Consider the following 20627-nt stretch of genomic DNA (forward strand, 5'->3'; position numbering starts at 1 on the left):
AAGGAAATAAAGTCAGCAACACTGATGTGATTAGATTACTTTCAGAAACATATTTAAATATAAGTTGAACATAACTCTTTCTCCCTAGTATAAAAGCATTCAGTGTGACTATTATTTAACAATAAAAGAAAACTTTAAATTGAAATTCTTCAAACATTATATCTTTACTTTCTATTACTTCAGAAACTTCAGTCTAATTTAACCAGTAAAATATGATTGTCTATGAGGTTAATAGATCACAAGTTTAAGTGATTTTAAAATACAAATACATGGTTATCAAATATCATTAACTATTAACATAAAGGGAATTTAACTCTTGTCACTAGAGGGCAGAATTGTTACCTGTAGTACAAAGGTAATAAAATCAAAGTCCTGTATCTCTTTAGTAGATAGTCACACAACTATGAAAGTTATGCTGTTCTTCTTGTATTTACATGACAATAACATGATATAAGTTGCATAATGATCAGACATTTAATTTACATGAATTTCAGGCTTCATTAAGTCCTCAGGAATGTGGGTTAAGAGAGTCTGTGCTCCATCTAAAGTGGGACTCGTTTTTCTCCTTAGGGTCAGTTTATGCTTTTAGTTCAGGCCATAAACTTTGGATGTTTGGTCAGAAATAATTTCTTAGGAGGTCTTTCTGAGTCTGTTGAGCATCACTGATCAAACCCCACTTAGAGGGTTACAAAGGTCAGTTCTGCAGGCCGAAGGTCTGCTCTTACCAACAAATCTGTCTTTTCTTCTTCTTAGGAATCAAAGATTAGTTCATACAACTAAAGAACAAGTGGTTGTCCTCCTACAGGTTCCAGAACCAGAACCAGACCTGGCCCAAACTGAACCATGTTTGTTGTCTGGTTGATGTCTGAACTCATCAAAGATCATCAGTTAGAGACAGATGCTCTACTCTGTCACAGCTCTGGAGGATCAGATGTGTTTGAGTCTCGCCAGTGTTTCATCAAACAAATACAGATTAATAATTAAATCTGATCACTTTAAAACTGTTTGATTATTACAATGAATCTGTGAGTTGAATAGAAATAGATGCAATAGGCAATGTGGAAAGAAAAAACTTTACACTAAAATAAAACAAAAGAACACGTTAAATGTGTGTAGCGTGTTCAGTATCGTCAGCGAGACTCACGAGAGAGCAAGTCGACTGAACGTGAACTTTGTGTGCTTTTATTTGTGTCTGCAGGGAGACCCAGGAGATCGCGGGTATCTGGGTCCTCCAGGTATTGAAGGAGCTGAGGTGAGTACTGTGTGAAGTACTACTGCAGTACTACTACTACTGTAGTACTACTACAGTACTGCACCGCGAGGTGTCAGTGTTTATTCTTTATTTGGATCATCACCTTCCACACTGAAACAAAATACAACAAACTATTTAAAATCACGTTGATCAATAAAACAAGAAAGACGTTAAATACAAAGAAAAGCAAGACGACAGAAACAGAGAGTGAAAACTAAACTGTTAAATGAAACAAAAAGAAAAATAAAAACAATAAAAGAACAGCGATAACTGAAAGTAACTTCTTATTTTAGTGTGTTTTATTTTGGTGGGGAGTGTCACTACTATAAAGTGTGTTTGTGTTTGTGTTCAGGGGGAGAAAGGAGTCCAAGGACCTCCAGGTCTTCCAGGAGAAGTGAGTCTCAACTGTTCTATGTTTTTTTTGTTGATTTTTCTCTGATGAATACAATATTGACAGAAAGTCAAATTAAAGAGAAGCTTCAGCCTGTGCACAGGTTTTAGGCACTAACAGTAAAGTGAGGATGCTTTGAATAGTTTTTATTAATCAGTTAACTTGAACCAAAGTTGAGTAAACAGCAGAAAGCTAAAGTAAATCAGTATCTGCTGTGAGCAGCTTTGCCTTTAAAACAGCAGCAGGTACTCGGCAGGTCGGTTGTTCCTGCATCTTGGAGAAGTTCAACAGTTCTTCAGAGACTGAAGATAGATGTTTATGACTCTGGCTGGACGTTTGGGCTCGTTGTCATGCTGCAGATGATCAGACGCCTCCTGATGATGATGATGACCGTACTGTATAATATATTACATGAGATATAATATATAATATATAGATAATATAAGGGAGGCACTACAGATGCTGAAACAGACTTGTTTCTAACTATATTCTAAACCTATCCTAGTTCATTCAGTGTTGAATCCATATTTCTCCTGTTTTCGAGGAAAAACTCATTCAGGACTTTCAGTGTCTGCGTTCATGATCAAAAAGACTCGAGTCTGCTGTTATAGATCCACTTTGAGTTCACAAAGAGAACCTCAATCAGAGAAATGCCTCATTCCTCAAACCACGAAAACAACCTACAAAATATTAAGATGCTCAAAGATTTTAAGAAGAATTGTTGTCATTTCTATACTTTTAAAATAATGTAGTTTTAAAACAATACAAAAATCAGAATAAACACAGTTTGATGATAAATTATCAGAAGTTCTTTTTTAAATATTAAACTTTGTCCTGAGAAAAGATGTAATCTGAGGAAGTCACTCTCCTGCACTTTGACCTCAACATATGATTGATATCATGTTTACTAATTGATCAATAAAGCTGAAGCAGTTTGTTCATTGATCATAGAACAGGTCAACAGCTGACACAGACCTGGATGAAGGTGGGAAAGTCAGAAGGTGGGTCAGATATGTGATTAAGTATGTTTTGATGTGTTTTTCTCAGACAGTCTGGAAGAAAAGATTCCTGAAGGGCGAGCCTGGTGTCCCGGGGCCCCGTGGACCCCCAGGAGCCCCCGGAGAGCAAGGTATCATCAGGAAGCTTAACATCTTTAAGATATTCTTTATTTCAATCTTTGATCTCAGTTTCAATGCAAAAGAAAGAACAAAACTAGCAAACACGCACCAAAAACCATTAAAACAACGCACACAAAAAGGAAACACATGAAGGTGAGAGTATGTACAGTTCAGTTCCCAACAACAACGCACGAGGATCAGCCTCATCCCGCCTCATCCCGCCTCATCCCGCCGTCTATGCACCCACATTCAACCATACATGGTTGATTCAAAAGCCTTCCTGAATATTGATGTAGTTGTGGGATAGTTATGGGATAGCTGTGGAACAGTTATGGAATAGTTGTGCGATACCTATGGAATCGTTATGAGATAGTTGTGGGATAGTTGTTGAATATTTATGGAATAGTTGTGGGATACTTATGGGATAGTTGTGGAATAGTTATGGAATATTTAGGGGATAGTTGTGTTATCGTTGTGGGATAGTTGTGCGATACCTATGGAATGGTTATGAGATAGTTGTGGGATAGTTATGTAATAGTTATGGGATCGTTGTGGGATAGTTTTGGAATATTTATGGGATAGCTTTGGGATAATTGTGGGATAGTTATGGAATAGTTTTGGAATAGTTGTGGGATAGTTGTGGGATACTTATGGAATAGTTACGGAATAGTTATGGGATAGTTTTGGGATAGTTATGGAATAGTTGTGGGATTGTTATGGAATAGTTATGGGATTGTTATGGAATAGTTATGGAATAGTTGTGGAATAGTTACGGAATAGTTATGGAATAGTTATGGGATAGTTGTGGGATAGTTATGGAATCGTTGTGTAATCGTTGTGAGATAGTTGTGGAATACTTACGGGATAGCTGTGGAATAGTTATGGAATAGTTGTGGGATAGTTATGGAATAGTTGTAGGATAGTTGTGGAATAGTTATGGAATAGTTGTGGGATACTTATGGAATAGTTATGGGATCGTTGTGGGATAGTTGTGGAATATTTATGGGATAGTTATGGGATAATTGTGGGATAGTTATGGAATAGTTACGGAATAGTTATGGGATAGTTATGGGATAGTTGTGGAATAGTTACGGAATAGTTATGGGATAGTTGTGGGATAGTTGTGGGATACTTATGGAATAGTTATGGGATAGTTGTGGAATAGTTACGGAATAGTTATGGGATAGTTTTGGGATAGTTATGGAATAGTTATGGGATAGTTGTGGAATAGTTATGGGATTGTTATGGAATAGTTACGGAATAGTTATGGGATAGTTTTGGGATAGTTATGGGATACTTATGGAATAGTTATGGGATAGTTGTGGAATAGTTACAGAATAGTTATGGGATAGTTTTGGGATAGTTATGGAATAGTTATGGGATAGTTATGGAATAGTTACGGAATAGTTATGGAATAGTTATGGGATAGTTGTGGGATAGTTATGGAATCATTGTGTAATCGTTGTGAGATAGCTGTGGAATAGTTATAGGATAGTTGTGGGATAGTTGTGGAATAGTTATGGAATAGTTGTGGGATAGTTATGGAATAGTTATGGAATAGGTGTTCAATGGTTATTGGATAGTTATGGGATAGTTGTGCAATAGTTATGTAATAGTTGTGGGATAGTTGTGGAATAGTTACGGGATAGTTATGGGATAGTTGTGGAATAGTTACAGCATAGTTATGGGATAGTTGTGGAATAGTTACAGCATAGTTACGGGATAGTTGTGGAATAGTTACAGCATAGTTATGGGATAGTTGTGGGATAGTTGTGGAATAGTTACGGGATAGTTGTGGAATAGTTACAGCATAGTTATGGGATAGTTGTGGGATAGTTGTGGAATAGTTACGGGATAGTTGTGGGATAGTTGTGGAATAGTTACGGGATAGTTATGGGATAGTTGTGGAATAGTTACGGGATAGTTATGGGATAGTTGTGGAATAGTTACGGGATAGTTATGGGATAGTTGTGGAATAGTTATGGGATAGTTATGGGATAGTTGTGGAATAGTTACGGCATAGATATGGGATAGTTGTGGAATAGTTACAGCATAGTTATGGGATAGTTGTGGAATACTTATAGAATAGTTATGGGATAGTTATGGGATAGTTGTGGAATAGTTACAGCATAGTTATGGGATAGTTGTGGAATAGTTACGGGATAGTTATGGGATAGTTGTGGAATAGTTACAGCATAGTTATGGGATAGTTATGGGATAGTTGTGGAATAGTTACAGCATAGTTATGGGATAGTTGTGGAATAGTTACAGCATAGTTATGGGATAGTTATGGGATAGTTGTGGAATAGTTACAGCATAGTTATGGGATAGTTGTGGAATAGTTACGGGATAGTTATGGGATAGTTGTGGAATAGTTACGGGATAGTTATGGGATAGTTGTGGAATAGTTACGGGATATTTATGGGATAGTTGTGGAATAGTTACGGGATAGTTATGGGATAGTTGTGGAATAGTTACAGCATAGTTATGGGATAGTTGTGGAATAGTTACGGGATAGTTATGGGATAGTTGTGGAATAGTTACAGGATAGTTATGGGATAATTGTGCGATACCTATGGAATGGTTATGAGATAGTTGTGGGATAGTTGTTGAATATTTATGGAATAGTTGTGGGATACTTATGGGATAGTTGTGGAATAGTTATAGGATAGTTGTGTAATCGTTGTGGGATAGTTATGGAATATTTATGGGATAGTTGTGCGATACCTATGGAATGGTTATGAGATAGTTGTGGGATAGTTATGTAATAGTTATGGGATAGTTGTGGAATAGTTGTGGGATAGTTATGGAATAGTTACGGGATAGTTATGGGATAGTTGTGGAATAGTTACAGCATAGTTATGGGATAGTTGTGGAATAGTTACAGCATAGTTATGGGATAGTTGTGGAATAGTTACAGCATAGTTATGGGATAGTTATGGGATAGTTGTGGAATAGTTACAGCATAGTTATGGGATAGTTGTGGAATAGTTACGGGATAGTTATGGGATAGTTGTGGAATAGTTACGGGATAGTTATGGGATAGTTGTGGAATAGTTACGGGATAGTTATGGGATAGTTGTGGAATAGTTACGGGATAGTTATGGGATAGTTGTGGAATAGTTACAGGATAGTTATGGGATAATTGTGCGATACCTATGGAATGGTTATGAGATAGTTGTGGGATAGTTGTTGAATATTTATGGAATAGTTGTGGGATACTTATGGGATAGTTGTGGAATAGTTATAGGATAGTTGTGTAATCGTTGTGGGATAGTTATGGGATAGTTGTGGAATAGTTACAGCATAGTTATGGGATAGTTATGGGATAGTTGTGGAATAGTTACAGCATAGTTATGGGATAGTTGTGGAATAGTTACAGCATAGTTATGGGATAGTTATGGGATAGTTGTGGAATAGTTACAGCATAGTTATGGGATAGTTGTGGAATAGTTACGGGATAGTTATGGGATAGTTGTGGAATAGTTACGGGATAGTTATGGGATAGTTGTGGAATAGTTACGGGATATTTATGGGATAGTTGTGGAATAGTTACGGGATAGTTATGGGATAGTTGTGGAATAGTTACAGCATAGTTATGGGATAGTTGTGGAATAGTTACGGGATAGTTATGGGATAGTTGTGGAATAGTTACAGGATAGTTATGGGATAATTGTGCGATACCTATGGAATGGTTATGAGATAGTTGTGGGATAGTTGTTGAATATTTATGGAATAGTTGTGGGATACTTATGGGATAGTTGTGGAATAGTTATAGGATAGTTGTGTAATCGTTGTGGGATAGTTATGGAATATTTATGGGATAGTTGTGCGATACCTATGGAATGGTTATGAGATAGTTGTGGGATAGTTATGTAATAGTTATGGGATAGTTGTGGAATAGTTGTGGGATAGTTATGGAATAGTTACGGGATAGTTATGGGATAGTTGTGGAATAGTTACGGGATAGTTATGGGATAGTTGTGGAATAGTTACAGCATAGTTATGGGATAGTTGTGGAATAGTTACAGCATAGTTATGGGATAGTTGTGGAATAGTTACAGCATAGTTATGGGATAGTTGTGGAATAGTTACAGCATAGTTATGGGATAGTTATGGGATAGTTGTGGAATAGTTACAGCATAGTTATGGGATAGTTGTGGAATAGTTACGGGATAGTTATGGGATAGTTGTGGAATAGTTACGGGATAGTTATGGGATAGTTGTGGAATAGTTACGGGATAGTTATGGGATAGTTGTGGAATAGTTACGGGATAGTTATGGGATAGTTGTGGAATAGTTACAGGATAGTTATGGGATAATTGTGCGATACCTATGGAATGGTTATGAGATAGTTGTGGGATAGTTGTTGAATATTTATGGAATAGTTGTGGGATACTTATGGGATAGTTGTGGAATAGTTATAGGATAGTTGTGTAATCGTTGTGGGATAGTTATGTAATATTTATGGGATAGTTGTGCGATACCTATGGAATGGTTATGAGATAGTTGTGGGATAGTTATGTAATAGTTATGGGATAGTTGTGGAATAGTTGTGGGATAGTTATGGAATTGTTACAGCATAGTTATGGGATAGTTGTGGAATAGTTACAGCATAGTTATGGGATTGTTGTAGAATAGTTACAGCATAGTTATGGGATAGTTGTGGAATAGTTACAGCATAGGTATGGGATAGTTGTGGAATAGTTGTGGGATAGTTGTGGAATAGTTGTGGGACAGTTATGGAATTGTTACAGCATAGTTATGGGATAGTTGTGGAATAGTTACGGGATAGTTATGGGATAGTTGTGGAATAGTTATGGAATAGTTATGGGATTGTTGTAGAATAGTTATGGAATACTTATGGCTCAGTGGCAGGAGCACAAATAACACTGCTGGTTTGAATGTTTACGAAAACATGGATCTATAATTACCATGTGATGTTAGTATCATTAAATGTGTGAGAGGATCATTATACAATCTGGCTTCAGTTCATCATCTGCGTCGCCAGTTTCCTGTCTCCAAAATGTTCTCACAAATAGATCAGAGTTTACTTACAGATTCTCAAATTTGTTTTTATACATCAAGACTTGAGTGTTGGAAGTGGCGTACGTCTCTTTCAGGCCCCGTTTTGTGTGCACACAATGGTTATAAATGTCACCCCTGGTCTTCCAGAAAGTCCGCCAATAATGCATAAGAAGAGGTACAACACCAGAATAAATTAAATACATTTTCAGTGTGTGTCCTGAATCATATTTCTGGACAATCATCAATGTTTAATTTCGTTTGTAAGCAGGAAAACTGATCTGAACCAGCATCAGCATCGATTCTGCTGTTCTTAGCATGTTGTCATGCTAGCAGGTCTGTAAAGTCATGTGATATGATGTGTAATCTTCTTCTCTGATCTCTTTCAGGACTCATCGGGTTTCCTGGACTGCAGGGGGAGCCAGGTATGAAAGGATTTGTAAGGAAGAGTTGTTAATGAAGGTGATTTCTGCTCATCCAAAGAATAATTCCAGGTCCACAGAGTCTTCAAATAATTAGTATATCGGGCCCAGTTCAATCATTGTCACAGCATACAGAATACGGTAAGCAATGACAGACGACAGACAACAGTGTGAGATACCTTATATATGTTTCACACCCAACATCTGGAACAACACTCAAATTTCTTACCGTACAATCTATTTGGTGAAGTGTCAAAGGCACATATGTTTTCCATAAGGAACACTCCACACCATTCCAGACATTATAGCTTTATGTCAGCATAAACTGACATTCATGATAAATATTGTTTTCTCTTCTTAGAGACTTAGGAACCATGTGACCCTTGGCCTCTTTCTTAACCTTAAACATATGTGGCTAAGATATATGACAAATTAATTTATTATATTATATATATATAAATATAAAATGTATATATATATAAATTTACACTGAATAAACATTGACTATTTCTAATCATAAAATACTTTATATCAGGATTGGTGGATTAATTGATCAGTTAATTGGTCAGTCAATGGACTGAAAGATAATCAATAACTAACTTGTCTCAGTCATTTCAAGAAAAAACAGTGAAAAATGTTTCCAGATCCTCATGTGAGCGTTTGAAACTTTTCTGTTTTAACTGAATAAATTTGGATGTTGGACTTTTGGTCAAATAAAAACAAAATGTTTGATGATGTCACCTCAATATTTTTGACATTTCATAGACTAAACAATTAACCAAAATTAATCAATAATGAAAATAATTTTAGATAAACCTTAATGTCTTTAAGTAAATAAAGTTGAAGCATATATAAATAATAAATACTGTTTTTCTCTTGAGGCGTGGGTCCTACCGGTCCACCGGGTCCCCAGGGGCCACCTGGCTCAACCGGACAAAAAGGAGAACCAGGAGAGCCAGGTCCCTTCAAAAGAGGGCCCCCAGGACAGAATGGAGTGCCAGGAGCTCCTGGAGCTGAGGGGGAACCAGGAGAACCAGGAATACCAGGTGATGGTCCTGGTCCAGGTCTTCTCTGATCCACAGTCTCAGATCATCTTTCAAGAAAAACAAAACATACAGTATCTAAAGCTGAGTTCCTCAGGGAGGCCTCATGGTGCCTCTGATGTTGGTACAGTATTCAGAGATGCACAAGTAATGAGTTTTTACAAACTTTTATATCGTACCAATATTTTAAAAATTATTAGTTTTTGGGAAGGAAAAAAAGTGTCAAAAACAGTTCGGACTTGTAGTGTATTAAGGTTACATCGCTGTCTGTCTATAAACAGCTGCACATCTGTCTGGCAGAGCTGATGAGTAGGCAGCACAGATGTCTGGGGTTTGAGACCCAGTATGGGAACCCTCCTTCTCAATATGGTTTAATGAAGAACACTTACTTTAACACTGTAATATCCTAAAATAGGGAGTATAATAAAAATAAAAAAACATTTTTTTCTTTTATTCGAATACAAATACAATAATTTTGCTACCTCAACAAATACAGATACAAATACTGCGCTCTCTGCACATCCCTACTCTGATGTTTGTATCAGACTTTATATATTTAAAGGAAAAGTTTCAGTAATGCGGAGCTCTCTGTCTTAACCAGAGTCAAATAAGGAGATGACAGTTGACGAGATTAGCTGGGCTTAGCACGAAGACTGAAATCAGGGGGAAACTTTAGTCTGGCTCCTTTTAAAAGAGAAGATATCCTCAGCAGTGTGATTTAATGTTTGTCTTCTTTCTGTCAGACTTCCTGCCAGGAGACATTGGACGTCCAGGAGTTCGAGGTCTAAAAGGCCTGTCAGGATTTCCTGGGACCAGAGGAGGGGAGGGACAGAAAGGTGAGTGGGTGAGACAGGGCTTATGGTGTCACATGACACGATAATATGATATATGATGCTGTCTGTCTGTGGTCAGTTCCACTGAGGATTAAAATGTCAGATTTCTGAGGGGAGTTTGGAATGGGACTGTATGTGAATGATTGATTGATTGATGTTTGTCAGGTGAGAAGGGGGACGTCTGTGTGACCTGTCCTGTTGTTTCTGGCCCCCCCGGACCTCCGGGTAAACCAGGAGAGCAAGGTGAAGATGGAAGGGAAGGTAAGAACCAGAAACACCTGATTTAAGACGTTTTTACTCAATTACTAACCCTAACCCTACTAGATTCTGAGCTAGATGACAACTTTTACCTTTCAAAATCAAAGCTTCAAGCTTTGCTTTCAATCAAAGTAAAAGTCCGTAGTTTGTTTGAACTGATTCACTCTGAGCCAATCAGCAGGATCAGTGTCAGTAAACAGATGATAAGCAGGTAAAACACACCTGTCTCTGTGATGTCATTCTGTTTCCAGGTGCTGCAGGTTTTCCGGGGCCCAAAGGTCTCAAAGGAGTGAAAGGTACTAGAGGAGCACCTGGTCCACAGGTGAGCTCACCTCCACATTCAGTTCACCTACTTAAACTCTTGTGAATATGCTGATCACACTGAAGTCCCCGAACACACAACGTGGATCCAACTAAACTCACTACACCTGCACACCAGCCTCTGACACGTCGACGTGTCTTTGAAAGCTTGTTTACCTGAAGTTTTACCTTTTTACTTCTATGTCTGTTGGTATTTAAGTGAAAGCTCATCAGATTATTAGACATCTCTGTCTCTGTAACGCTCTGTGGCTCAGATCAATAGTGTGAAGGGAAATAATGTCTGTGATTATATAGAAATATATAAAATGTTTAGTAGTTGATCCAGGTTGGGGGAAGGGAGGGAGACTTTACAGACATGGACAGACAATGGTTTGTATGTATGTGTGTTTATGTTAGAATACTTTATGGTATTATAGACGTATGCAGGGTTGATGGTTTGCATAAAGACTGTCCTGATATATTCAATCTGCCCTCCAGCATTGGCAAAACACAAATTTGGCCACAAAAACAGAAAATAACGAAGCGTGCTATGACAGTGGACCTGAACTCTCCTCTCGCTCTGTTATCTGTGGCTGCAGATCTGTTTGTTTTAGGTGTTTCCGCTCAAATGCATCTTCCCAGGACATGAAAAGTTAAGCGATGAGTGCGCTCTTCACACTGCTGGAGCATAAAACTAACAGCCCTTTTTCCCCAAAAAGTTAAAGGATCTTTGGACCCAGTCGGGCATTTTCACCACAGGAACTTTTTCAGGGAACCAAGAACTTTTTGAGGAAAAATGTAGTTTCTAGAGTGAGAGAGTGAATGAAATAAATAAACCTTTATTTGCTTGTTTCATGGTGGTTAAAGAGGAAATAGACTCTGAGATGACAGACGCAGTGAGTTTCTTTTTCCTCTAATTCTTTCATTCACACATCAGTCATCAGTAGTAACACAAAGAACAACAGGACGACTGTGTTGTTGACAGAACAGATGTTGGCAGCAGTGCGGGCGTTTTATTAGAAGATGAAGAAGAAGAAACACAATAACAACAATGGTGGACGGCTTCGTGCGAGTGTTGTTCTATTTACTGTCTGCTCTGACAGCTTGTTCAGAGTTAAATGTAGTCATCTATCACCTTTCTCTACTCAAAACTACGTGTCAGGAAGCCGCCATGGAAACAGAAACAGTATATCGTTTCTTCTTCACTGGTTTTCTGTGGCTGACTTCCTTGTCTGTCCTCTGCACATGCCCAGTAGGAGGAGAATGACCTGTTTTTAATGCGGACAGAGATATTTGCTGAAATGAGCTGAAACTCCTGCTGTGGACGCAGGTTGTTTTAGAGTTTAGCAGGTTTAATGTAGATGCAATCAGTAACAGGTCACATATACATACACAAACACATGAAAAAGAGGCAGATACTCAAATGCAACAGTTGAAAACACAATAACACCTTAAAGATTTCTGCAGTGTGAAGAAGGTTAATGGTTGAAACTGCAGTTTATAATGTCAATGCTGGACACAGCGTGTCGCCATGACAACAACACGTCCTGTCTGACCTCAGACGGTGACATCACACAACAGCAGCAAACAGCACAAAGTAAAACAACTTATGTATCCCTGTCCTTCTATGCCAATGCTCTTCTCTGATCATCTATTTTTATATTTGTTCAGTAAGTTATTTTTAAACTTACTTGTTGCTCTTCATGTTTTCAGTTCTTTACTGTAGCTGATCCATAAGTTCACACCTTTCACTCAAATTCAAAGATTATCATGTAAATTCCTCTCAGATTATATCATTTGGATACTTTCTAGTGGTAATTGATTTTTTGCTCTATACATAATCTGAACCGTTTTAGAGCCTTTAGTTCCATAAACAGTGAGTTTGTTGGTTCTCTAAAAGTAGTTTTGTTTACAGTCCTTATGTTTCTCTTTTGAAGTGTGAAGATTGGATTATTATTTGTTTTATATGAATTTCCCCACACATCCACACAGCAAGTTATATATGTGACTATAATAATATAATGTACTTAATAATAGTAATAATAATAATAATGATAATAATATAAGTAAATTACAGCAAGTAAAGTTACTTCTGTTAAGTTGAAAAGAGGCTCAAAAGGAACTAAACTAAGAACTTTTGAGTTCCACCTCATCTGAAGAGCCGAGTAGATTAGACAAATTAGACGCAGGACGTATTAAAAAACAATGTTTGAAATATAATTTTATCACCTGAGGGAACAGCTGCTGTCCAAAGAAAATCACTGATGACCAGAAGTAGAGGCACTAACTGCCTGTCTGTCTCTCAGGGCTCCTATGGTATCCCTGGACCACCGGGGACCCCCGGTCCTGTAGGTGACCCCGGCATCATGCGGAGGATAGGACAGAAGGGTGAGTCTGGGGACCGGGGGGACCCGGGACCACAAGGCCTGGAGGGAAAAGACGGACCTCAGGGATTCCCAGGACTGAAAGGCATTAAGGGCCAGAAGGGGAACCATGTGAGTATCAGATCCACACCAGCCTCCAGGTGGCTGCACCCTATAGGCCCATTTACAACAATGGCTGTAGACCATAATGAATGCTGTCCAGGTTGATGTTTAGTTAAAATAGTTAATTAACAGCTGTACACTGTAGAGCTGATGAGCAGCCAGTGTTGCTGGTGCAAATATTCTGTGGTGTTTTGGACCGGACGGGCTATAAAAGACCGCCTATTGTCTGTGCTGTTGTGTACAGCCTTTATAGACTATTGGAATAAATATCAAAATCTCCACATTAAAACTCTGTTTAATATGCAGGTAGTTGCAGCTGACATGACAACCCATGGTTGTAGGTTCCTCTCAGGTTCTTCTCTTAAATATAACCAAACTTTCCAAACTATAACCAACCTTCTCTTTACTATAACCAACCTACTTTGAGGGGTTACGATCTGCAATGGAAGACGAAATCCAGAAAAGTAAAGCAAGTACAGTTGAGCCAAATACCATGTAGGCCCAGATGAAAAAGGAACTGTGATTCCTGTTCTACATATAAGAGCTACAAATATTAAAAATGTGGAAAACCAAATGTCAAGTTTTCTAATTTCATTTGGTTCATGTTTTTTAATGGTTTATATTGCAGGGGTTGGTTAGGTACTCACTCCATTTTAAAGGAATATAGTGATTACGTAGAGGCAAATGGGTTCTGATATTTAAATGTATTTATCACTTCCCAAGCTCGCCACTCGCTTCTCTGTAGCTTAACCATAACAGACCAAACTGAGGGTGAATACTATTGATACCATTTCATTTGTTCCCTCAGTAGTCAGTGTTCAACCAACTCCACAATGCTCTGGATATGTATCATTCACAGAAAACCTCCTGCGTCTCGGCATCATGTTTCTCTCAGTAGAACTCAAATTTAACAAATCAGCAGTTATAAAAATGTCTAAACTGCGTCGCTAAGGCAGACGAGCATTATCTGGGAAACATCATATCTATTCACTTTACATGGAGGTGAAATTAATACCAAATTATGTTAAATTTTGCAGAATAAGTTAGTGTCTGTTCATGAGAAACCATAAATGATCTTTTAGATGTTCACCAGTAAGCTCGGCTCCATTAAATTTAACAATATGTTAATGGAAGTTTTCCTCCAACTTTATCTGATCATATTTAAACTACATTTAACCGATGAAATGTTTACTGTTACATACGTTTTGAATGCAGTTGACACTAATCCTCCCTTAGCATGACACTAACAACATATTAATACAATGGGAAGTCCCATAAAAAATGGCAAAGCTAGCAGAGTTAGCATAACACTATTTAACTTAAAACAATTACTAGATGAGTACACAAAATGGTCTCTACGAACTCATAATAAAACAAATAAACAATGTGACAAGGCAGCCTTGAATTAAGACATGACGAACATAACGGTGCTAAGCTACAAGAAATATAGATCAGTTATTGAGTTATTGAGCGGAAATGAGGACAGCGCTACTCTGCCATTGCAACTACATTGTGGTGGGGGGGTATTATCCTAAAATCCTGTCAGCAGGATTCAAGCACTCTGCTGCCACCTAGCTTGTACAGTTATATAGTGCAGCCTCCTCTTTTACCCTCATGGCAGCAGCGTGGTAACACAACGGTAAAGCAGACAAAAGAAATGAGAAACGTCTGTAGGTGGACCATTACCTGGGTCAGAAACATGCTAGTGGGAGAGAGCATCAGGTTCGATATTTATGGAACCTACTGTGGCGGTAGGTGAGAGTGAAGTTAAATCTACTAGAAAATAATGCCCAGCTGGCCTGACAGGAGTTTAAACGTTAGGCTGTCTGAATGTAAGCCAGGTTTTTATGATCAGTCCACACCACAAATGGCGTCTTAGCTCCCTCCAGCCAGCGTCTCCATTCTTCTAAAGCCAATTTGACGGCAAGCAGCTTCCTATTACCCACATCATAGTTGCATTCAGCTGAGGAGAGGCAACAGGAGAAAAACACACGGGGATGGAGCTTTTTGTCTGAATCGTAGTGCTGGGAGAGAACTGCCCCAGTCAGAAGCATCAACCTCAACAATAAACTGGTGAGAGGGATCAGGTTGGACCAGGATGCTGCCGTGGTGAAGAGACTCTAATTCTGAAAAGGCTTGTTCGGCCTTGGACGTCCAGGAAAATGGAATGAAGGAGGAAGTGATCCTGGTAAGAGGTGCTGCAACTCTACTGAAGTTCCAAATGAAACCATGGTAGAAGTTAGCAAAGCCTAAGAACCATTGTAGTTGTTTTCAGGTGGTAGGTGTAGGCCACTCTGCCACTGCTCTGATCTCATCCTGATCTGTCTTCACCTGCCCACTCTCAATGATGTAACCTGGGAAAGTGACAGTACTGGCATGAAATTCACACTTCTCTGCCTTCATGAAGAGCTTGTTCTCCTAAAGCATTTGGAGGACGTGGTGGACATGGGAGATGTGGGGCCAGTTGCATAAACTTAGTTTAAGACTAATCTTGACCTTAGTCTAGTCTTAGATTGTCAGGTTAAACTATTCTAATTAAGCCTGTCTGTTGCATGAATATTAAGATTGACTTAATTTGAGATAGGAAAGTTAGCCTCCTCTCCCCCTGGCTAAGCCTGAGGAGAGAGCTGTTTCTGATTTATATTATACTGTAGCTGGATAAAGTTTTGGGACATCCAGTACTTTCTGATAAGATAATAAATGCTACAAGTTGCCATATTGAGGTTCATGTTTCTACAGGGGCCTCCCGGGCTTAAAGGTGACAGGGGCCCTCTTGGAGAGCCTGGTCCCAGAGGACTAGTAGGACAGATGGGACCTTCAGGACCTCCTGGCATTGGGGCTCCTGGATTTCCAGGACTGCAAGGCAACATGGGAGTTGTGGGACAGCGAGGAGATCCTGGAAAACCAGGTAAGACTGTCCAGTTGTGGTCTGGACTGGAGGAGGGACACCGGGCGTCTCAGAGGACATCAATCCTAACTGTTCAGAAATGAGGAGAGTGACACGTTTGGTTCTAGTGTCAGTAGAAGACGTGACAACATTTAATAAAACTTTTTTAATGCAATAAATGAGTCCAAACTGTGCTGAGATTGTCCTGACACGTGATGCTGCAGGAGACATTCAGGCAGACATGACGACCTTATTGAAGGACAGCAGTCAGGTGTCCATATGAACAGTGAGAGAGGTTTTCCTCGCTGTGTCCACACACTCATTCAGTGCAAAAATGCATTTAAAAGTTGATCTCATTCATTCATTCAAAACTTTATTTATACAGGGAAGGCCATGGAGAGTAAGCTCTCTTCCTCAAGGACACCTTGAGTACAAGGTGTATGTGTGGTGCATAATATTTAAAAGCTGATTTTCCAATCTCAGTGCCAACACATTGATTTTCCAGGACCAAATAGTCTTGGGACCTCGTGCAGTGTGGAATCAAATTTAAATGAATAGGACGTGTCAGGTACCCAGGAAGTTTGCAGAGGAGAGCTTTGTATATAAATAGGATGCAGTGCCGTTCTCCTCTCGATGCCAATGACTGCAACCCAACATTCTCATAAATAATACAATGATGAGTTCTAATGAATCCCAGTTATGGGCAGAATGGAGAGGTTTAAGAGTAGAAGCAGGAGCATGCATATAATCTATGGTCTGAAGCTTCTATTCAGCTTCATCAGTCTGAGTTAGTTATATCAAGTGGATATCTGACACATTTACAGTCTTTTTAGCATCAAATTCCCTCTTTGTGTTTCCTCGGACAGTGTTTCCCTGTTGAGCTGCAGGTGGAAGTATAGTAACAAAAAGAGGAACTTTGGCACTAAAAAGACTGTAACGTTGAAAGATATCTACTTGATTTGACTCATTTGAAGCTTCATATTAGCTTCAGATAAACTTTTAAATACATTTTTGCACAGCAAGATTATGATTACAACAAGAAAAACAGGTTTCACTGCTCATTTGGGCTGCTGACTGTTGGTTTAAAGCAGACTGGAAAAACGAACTTTAAGTTTAAGACAAAGACTGAATACTTTTAGAGACAAACACCTGCTGTCCCTGCAAATACTGATGTCCTCACAGCATCTCAACAACGAGACGCAACTTATTTGAACGCAAATCTTAATGTATTTAAAATCTCTTTATTCATTAATATTTTCATCTGTCTATGATGTGATTTCCTTTTTGTTTCTTTAAGTCTTTGACAATTATATACTTATATTTGTACTACTTTTTAAGATTAGATAGAAGTTATTATTTTCTAGTTCTCTCACCCAGTTATTCTCATGTCAGACAATAAATGTCTCTAAGTTCTGATAAACCTGATGGACTGATAATATATTATGTTTATTTTACAAATATATTATTTGTATGTCTGTCTGTCTGTCTTTCAGGGGAAAAAGGTTCTCCTGGTGAGATTAAAACCAGTCCAGGAGATCCGGGCCAGAAAGGAGAGAAAGGTTTATCTGGAAACCCCGGACCTGAAGGTAAGACCACCACAGAAATTAAATTAAAAAATAAAAACATGGGTAATGCTTTATTTTACAGGTCCCCTAATTTTACACCAATTTCCTGGAATTGCATTAGAAACATATTGCTGCTGATTGCAGGTTGGCAGCTTCTGCCATCAGCGAGTGAATGTTGACATTATAGAAGGCTGGAACCCAGAAGGCTGGAAAGGTGCTGTAGATGTAAATAGCTATTGAAGGGCAGTTGGTACAAATTATAAGTAAAAAATGAAAAAAGTGTTAAATTGGTCTAGTTGGTAGGGAACCCGCTCATTATATTCGGGTTCACATGCAGATGCTCTTTTTCAAATTTCTCAACAAAGTAGACTTTTGACAAATCTTTAATTGACAGAAAATACTTAGTTTTAGTAGTTTGTGTCGTTTTATGTTCTAAACCTGATATTAGCATATTAGTTTTTTCAATAATGTCCTAAAAGTAACTTCTGTGTAACTGTTAATTCACATAAACCTTTCAAATTTCTTTGAGATTTCTTTGCAAGAAATGTTACAGTTACAGAGCAAATTAACATATGAACCCAAATATAATGTGGAAATTAACTGTTAAATACCAGCATATTACTAGAGTACTAAAATTAAGGGACCTGTCAAATAAAGTGTTACCTCAAATTGTTCTTTTGTTTTTTTTGTCAATTTAAACATTGAAAATGTTCTCTCCATGTTTTTCTTCACATGTTATGACGTGAATCATATTTGTGTTTTAGCTTCATCATGTTCTGCATGTTTACCTGCTGATTCACCTGTTGTTTCCTGCTGGTCTCAGGTGTGACGGGACGTCTTGGTGATCCAGGATCTGTTGGGCCAAAGGGAGAAAGAGGAGAAAAAGGGTATTCTGTCCAGGGGTCTCCAGGCTTTCCAGGGGTCAAAGGTCAGGTTTAGGAAGCCTGTTGAAGACAGTGCTAAGCTGAGTGTTTAGATGAAGATGAAGATGATCATTTTTTATCTGTTCAGGAATGAAGGGTGTCCCAGGAGCTCCAGGTGTGCCAAGTTTTGGAATCAAGGGACGAGCGGGGCCATCAGGGCCTCCGGGGATGCCGGGCCCCAAGGTAACATGGATGCACACACAGACAGGAAATCATTTCCAGGTGTTTGAACATTGAACTGATGTCGTCGTCTTGCTGCTCTGCTGGTCTCCATGGTAAAAGGGGGACGCCGGTATCGGATTCCCTGGCCAGCAGGGCAGGGTAGGACCCCAGGGAGAAGATGGCTCCGTGGGACCCCAAGGAAACTCAGGGCCCCCAGGACTGAATGGAGCGCCAGGACCTCCAGGACAAGATGGACCACCAGGACCCAAAGGTAGATTTACTCAGGATGTCCACCTAATAATGGACTCTCAGACTGTCCGCTTAATACTGGACTCTCGGGATGTCTACTTAATACTGGACTCTCAGACTGTCCGCTTAATACTGGACTCTCGGGATGTCCACATAATATTGGACTCTCGGGATGTCCACGTAATAATGGACTCTCAGACTGTCCGCTTAATACTGGACTCTCGGGATGTCTACTTAATACTGGACTCTCGGGATGTCTACTTAATACTGGACTCTCGGGATGTCTAGTTAATACTGGACTCTCGGGATGTCTACTTAATACTGGACTCTCGGGATGTCTACTTAATACTGGACTCTCGGGATGTCTACTTAATACTGGACTCTCGGGATGTCCACATAATATTGGACTCTCGGGATGTCTACTTAATACTGGACTCTCGGGATGTCTACTTAATAATGGGCTCTTAGGAATAATAATATACTCCATACTCTAATAATGGTGTAGGAATTTGTGCACTCAAATAGCTTCATGATCTTATGGGAGAATTATGAGTTATTATTGCGCACAACTCCAACATGAAATTGTTCGTCCATAGCTCATATTAGAGCAGGTATAATAATAATCCTCCTTGTTGGTGACACACATGAGGTCAATTAGAATTATTATTGTTATTAATCTCGATTATGATTTTGCGAGGGTTTAGGTCTTTTAAGGTTAAGTGACTGAGATGTAAGCACAAGAAAACACAAACATTTTTACTTTAGTTACATACACATTTATTACTAACACTACAGCGAGGAAGATATTCACAAATGCTTTTCATTTATTTGTAAATTAATTTAATGTATTCACAGATTTTTTTTTTATTTGTTTGCAGATCCGTTTTGTATTTGCAAAATATTTTTGTGAGTTTCCAAATCTTTTTTTGTATTTGTTGAAGGTGTTTATATTTACAGATTACACATTTACACACAGATTGTCGATCTGTTCAAACAAATCATTATGGAACAAATCTCTCCATAATGGAGGGTTTGCAGATTACTTGCTTGGAGTCTGGATCTTGTAATGATGAGTATGAGCCCCTGGTTTATTTTCTCCAAGGCTTGATCCTCAAGTCATGTGTCATGAAGTGACTGTTGCATGTTATTGCAGCCCTGAGCCAGTAGAGGGTTCCGGTACCATTTTTCATTTAGAGGGATTATGTAGCGTCTTATGCAGAGTGTTTATGGCAGTAGAGAGAGGAGTTGTACCCCCATGTTGGTCATGTTGTAATGTGGTTATGACAGTTCCTATATTAAAGCCAGCTCAACTGAATATAAGTGTCACATCTGATGATGAATATCCCAAGATATCACATCATGACTCTAGACTTTTGAGGTTTCACCTCCTATTGTTCTGAATCACATCCTCAGACTTGCAAAATGCAAGCTTTCAACTATCATGGCAGAAAGCAAGAGGGCAAAGATAAAAGCAAGAAGAACCAGCAAGAAAAACCAGCAGCCTGGAACATCAGCCTGGAAGAACCAGCATGGAGTCTCAGATAAGACACTGTTTTAAAGTGTCAGTCTGCCCACCCAGAAGGTGCCTCCTGGCCGATCCCAGGGGTTGCAGAGTTCTGGGGGAGCAGAGTCAGTCCCCTCCTGTTCGTGGACAAGCGGGTTCAACTCCTGAATACAGTTACTCCATTAATCAAAGTATTTACAATTTAACAA

General features: G+C 38.9%; 1 protein-coding gene across 1 annotated transcript in view; it reads left to right on the forward strand.

Moving 5' to 3' along the window:
- Positions 1 to 20627, forward strand: part of col4a3 (collagen, type IV, alpha 3) — a 66697-nt gene that overhangs the window by 22311 nt on the left and 23759 nt on the right. The window contains exons 17-30 of the mRNA XM_044353776.1: positions 1199 to 1252; positions 1605 to 1646; positions 2691 to 2772; positions 8176 to 8211; positions 9090 to 9254; positions 9995 to 10087; positions 10250 to 10345; positions 10594 to 10664; positions 12949 to 13137; positions 15868 to 16036; positions 17509 to 17601; positions 18404 to 18508; positions 18592 to 18686; positions 18786 to 18936. Coding sequence (XP_044209711.1) covers positions 1199 to 1252; positions 1605 to 1646; positions 2691 to 2772; positions 8176 to 8211; positions 9090 to 9254; positions 9995 to 10087; positions 10250 to 10345; positions 10594 to 10664; positions 12949 to 13137; positions 15868 to 16036; positions 17509 to 17601; positions 18404 to 18508; positions 18592 to 18686; positions 18786 to 18936 — 1441 coding nt within the window. The remainder of the gene's footprint in view (positions 1 to 1198; positions 1253 to 1604; positions 1647 to 2690; positions 2773 to 8175; positions 8212 to 9089; positions 9255 to 9994; positions 10088 to 10249; positions 10346 to 10593; positions 10665 to 12948; positions 13138 to 15867; positions 16037 to 17508; positions 17602 to 18403; positions 18509 to 18591; positions 18687 to 18785; positions 18937 to 20627) is intronic.

The sequence above is a fragment of the Thunnus albacares genome, chromosome 6 (genome assembly GCF_914725855.1).
Source record: "Thunnus albacares chromosome 6, fThuAlb1.1, whole genome shotgun sequence".
NCBI lineage: Eukaryota > Metazoa > Chordata > Actinopteri > Scombriformes > Scombridae > Thunnus > Thunnus albacares.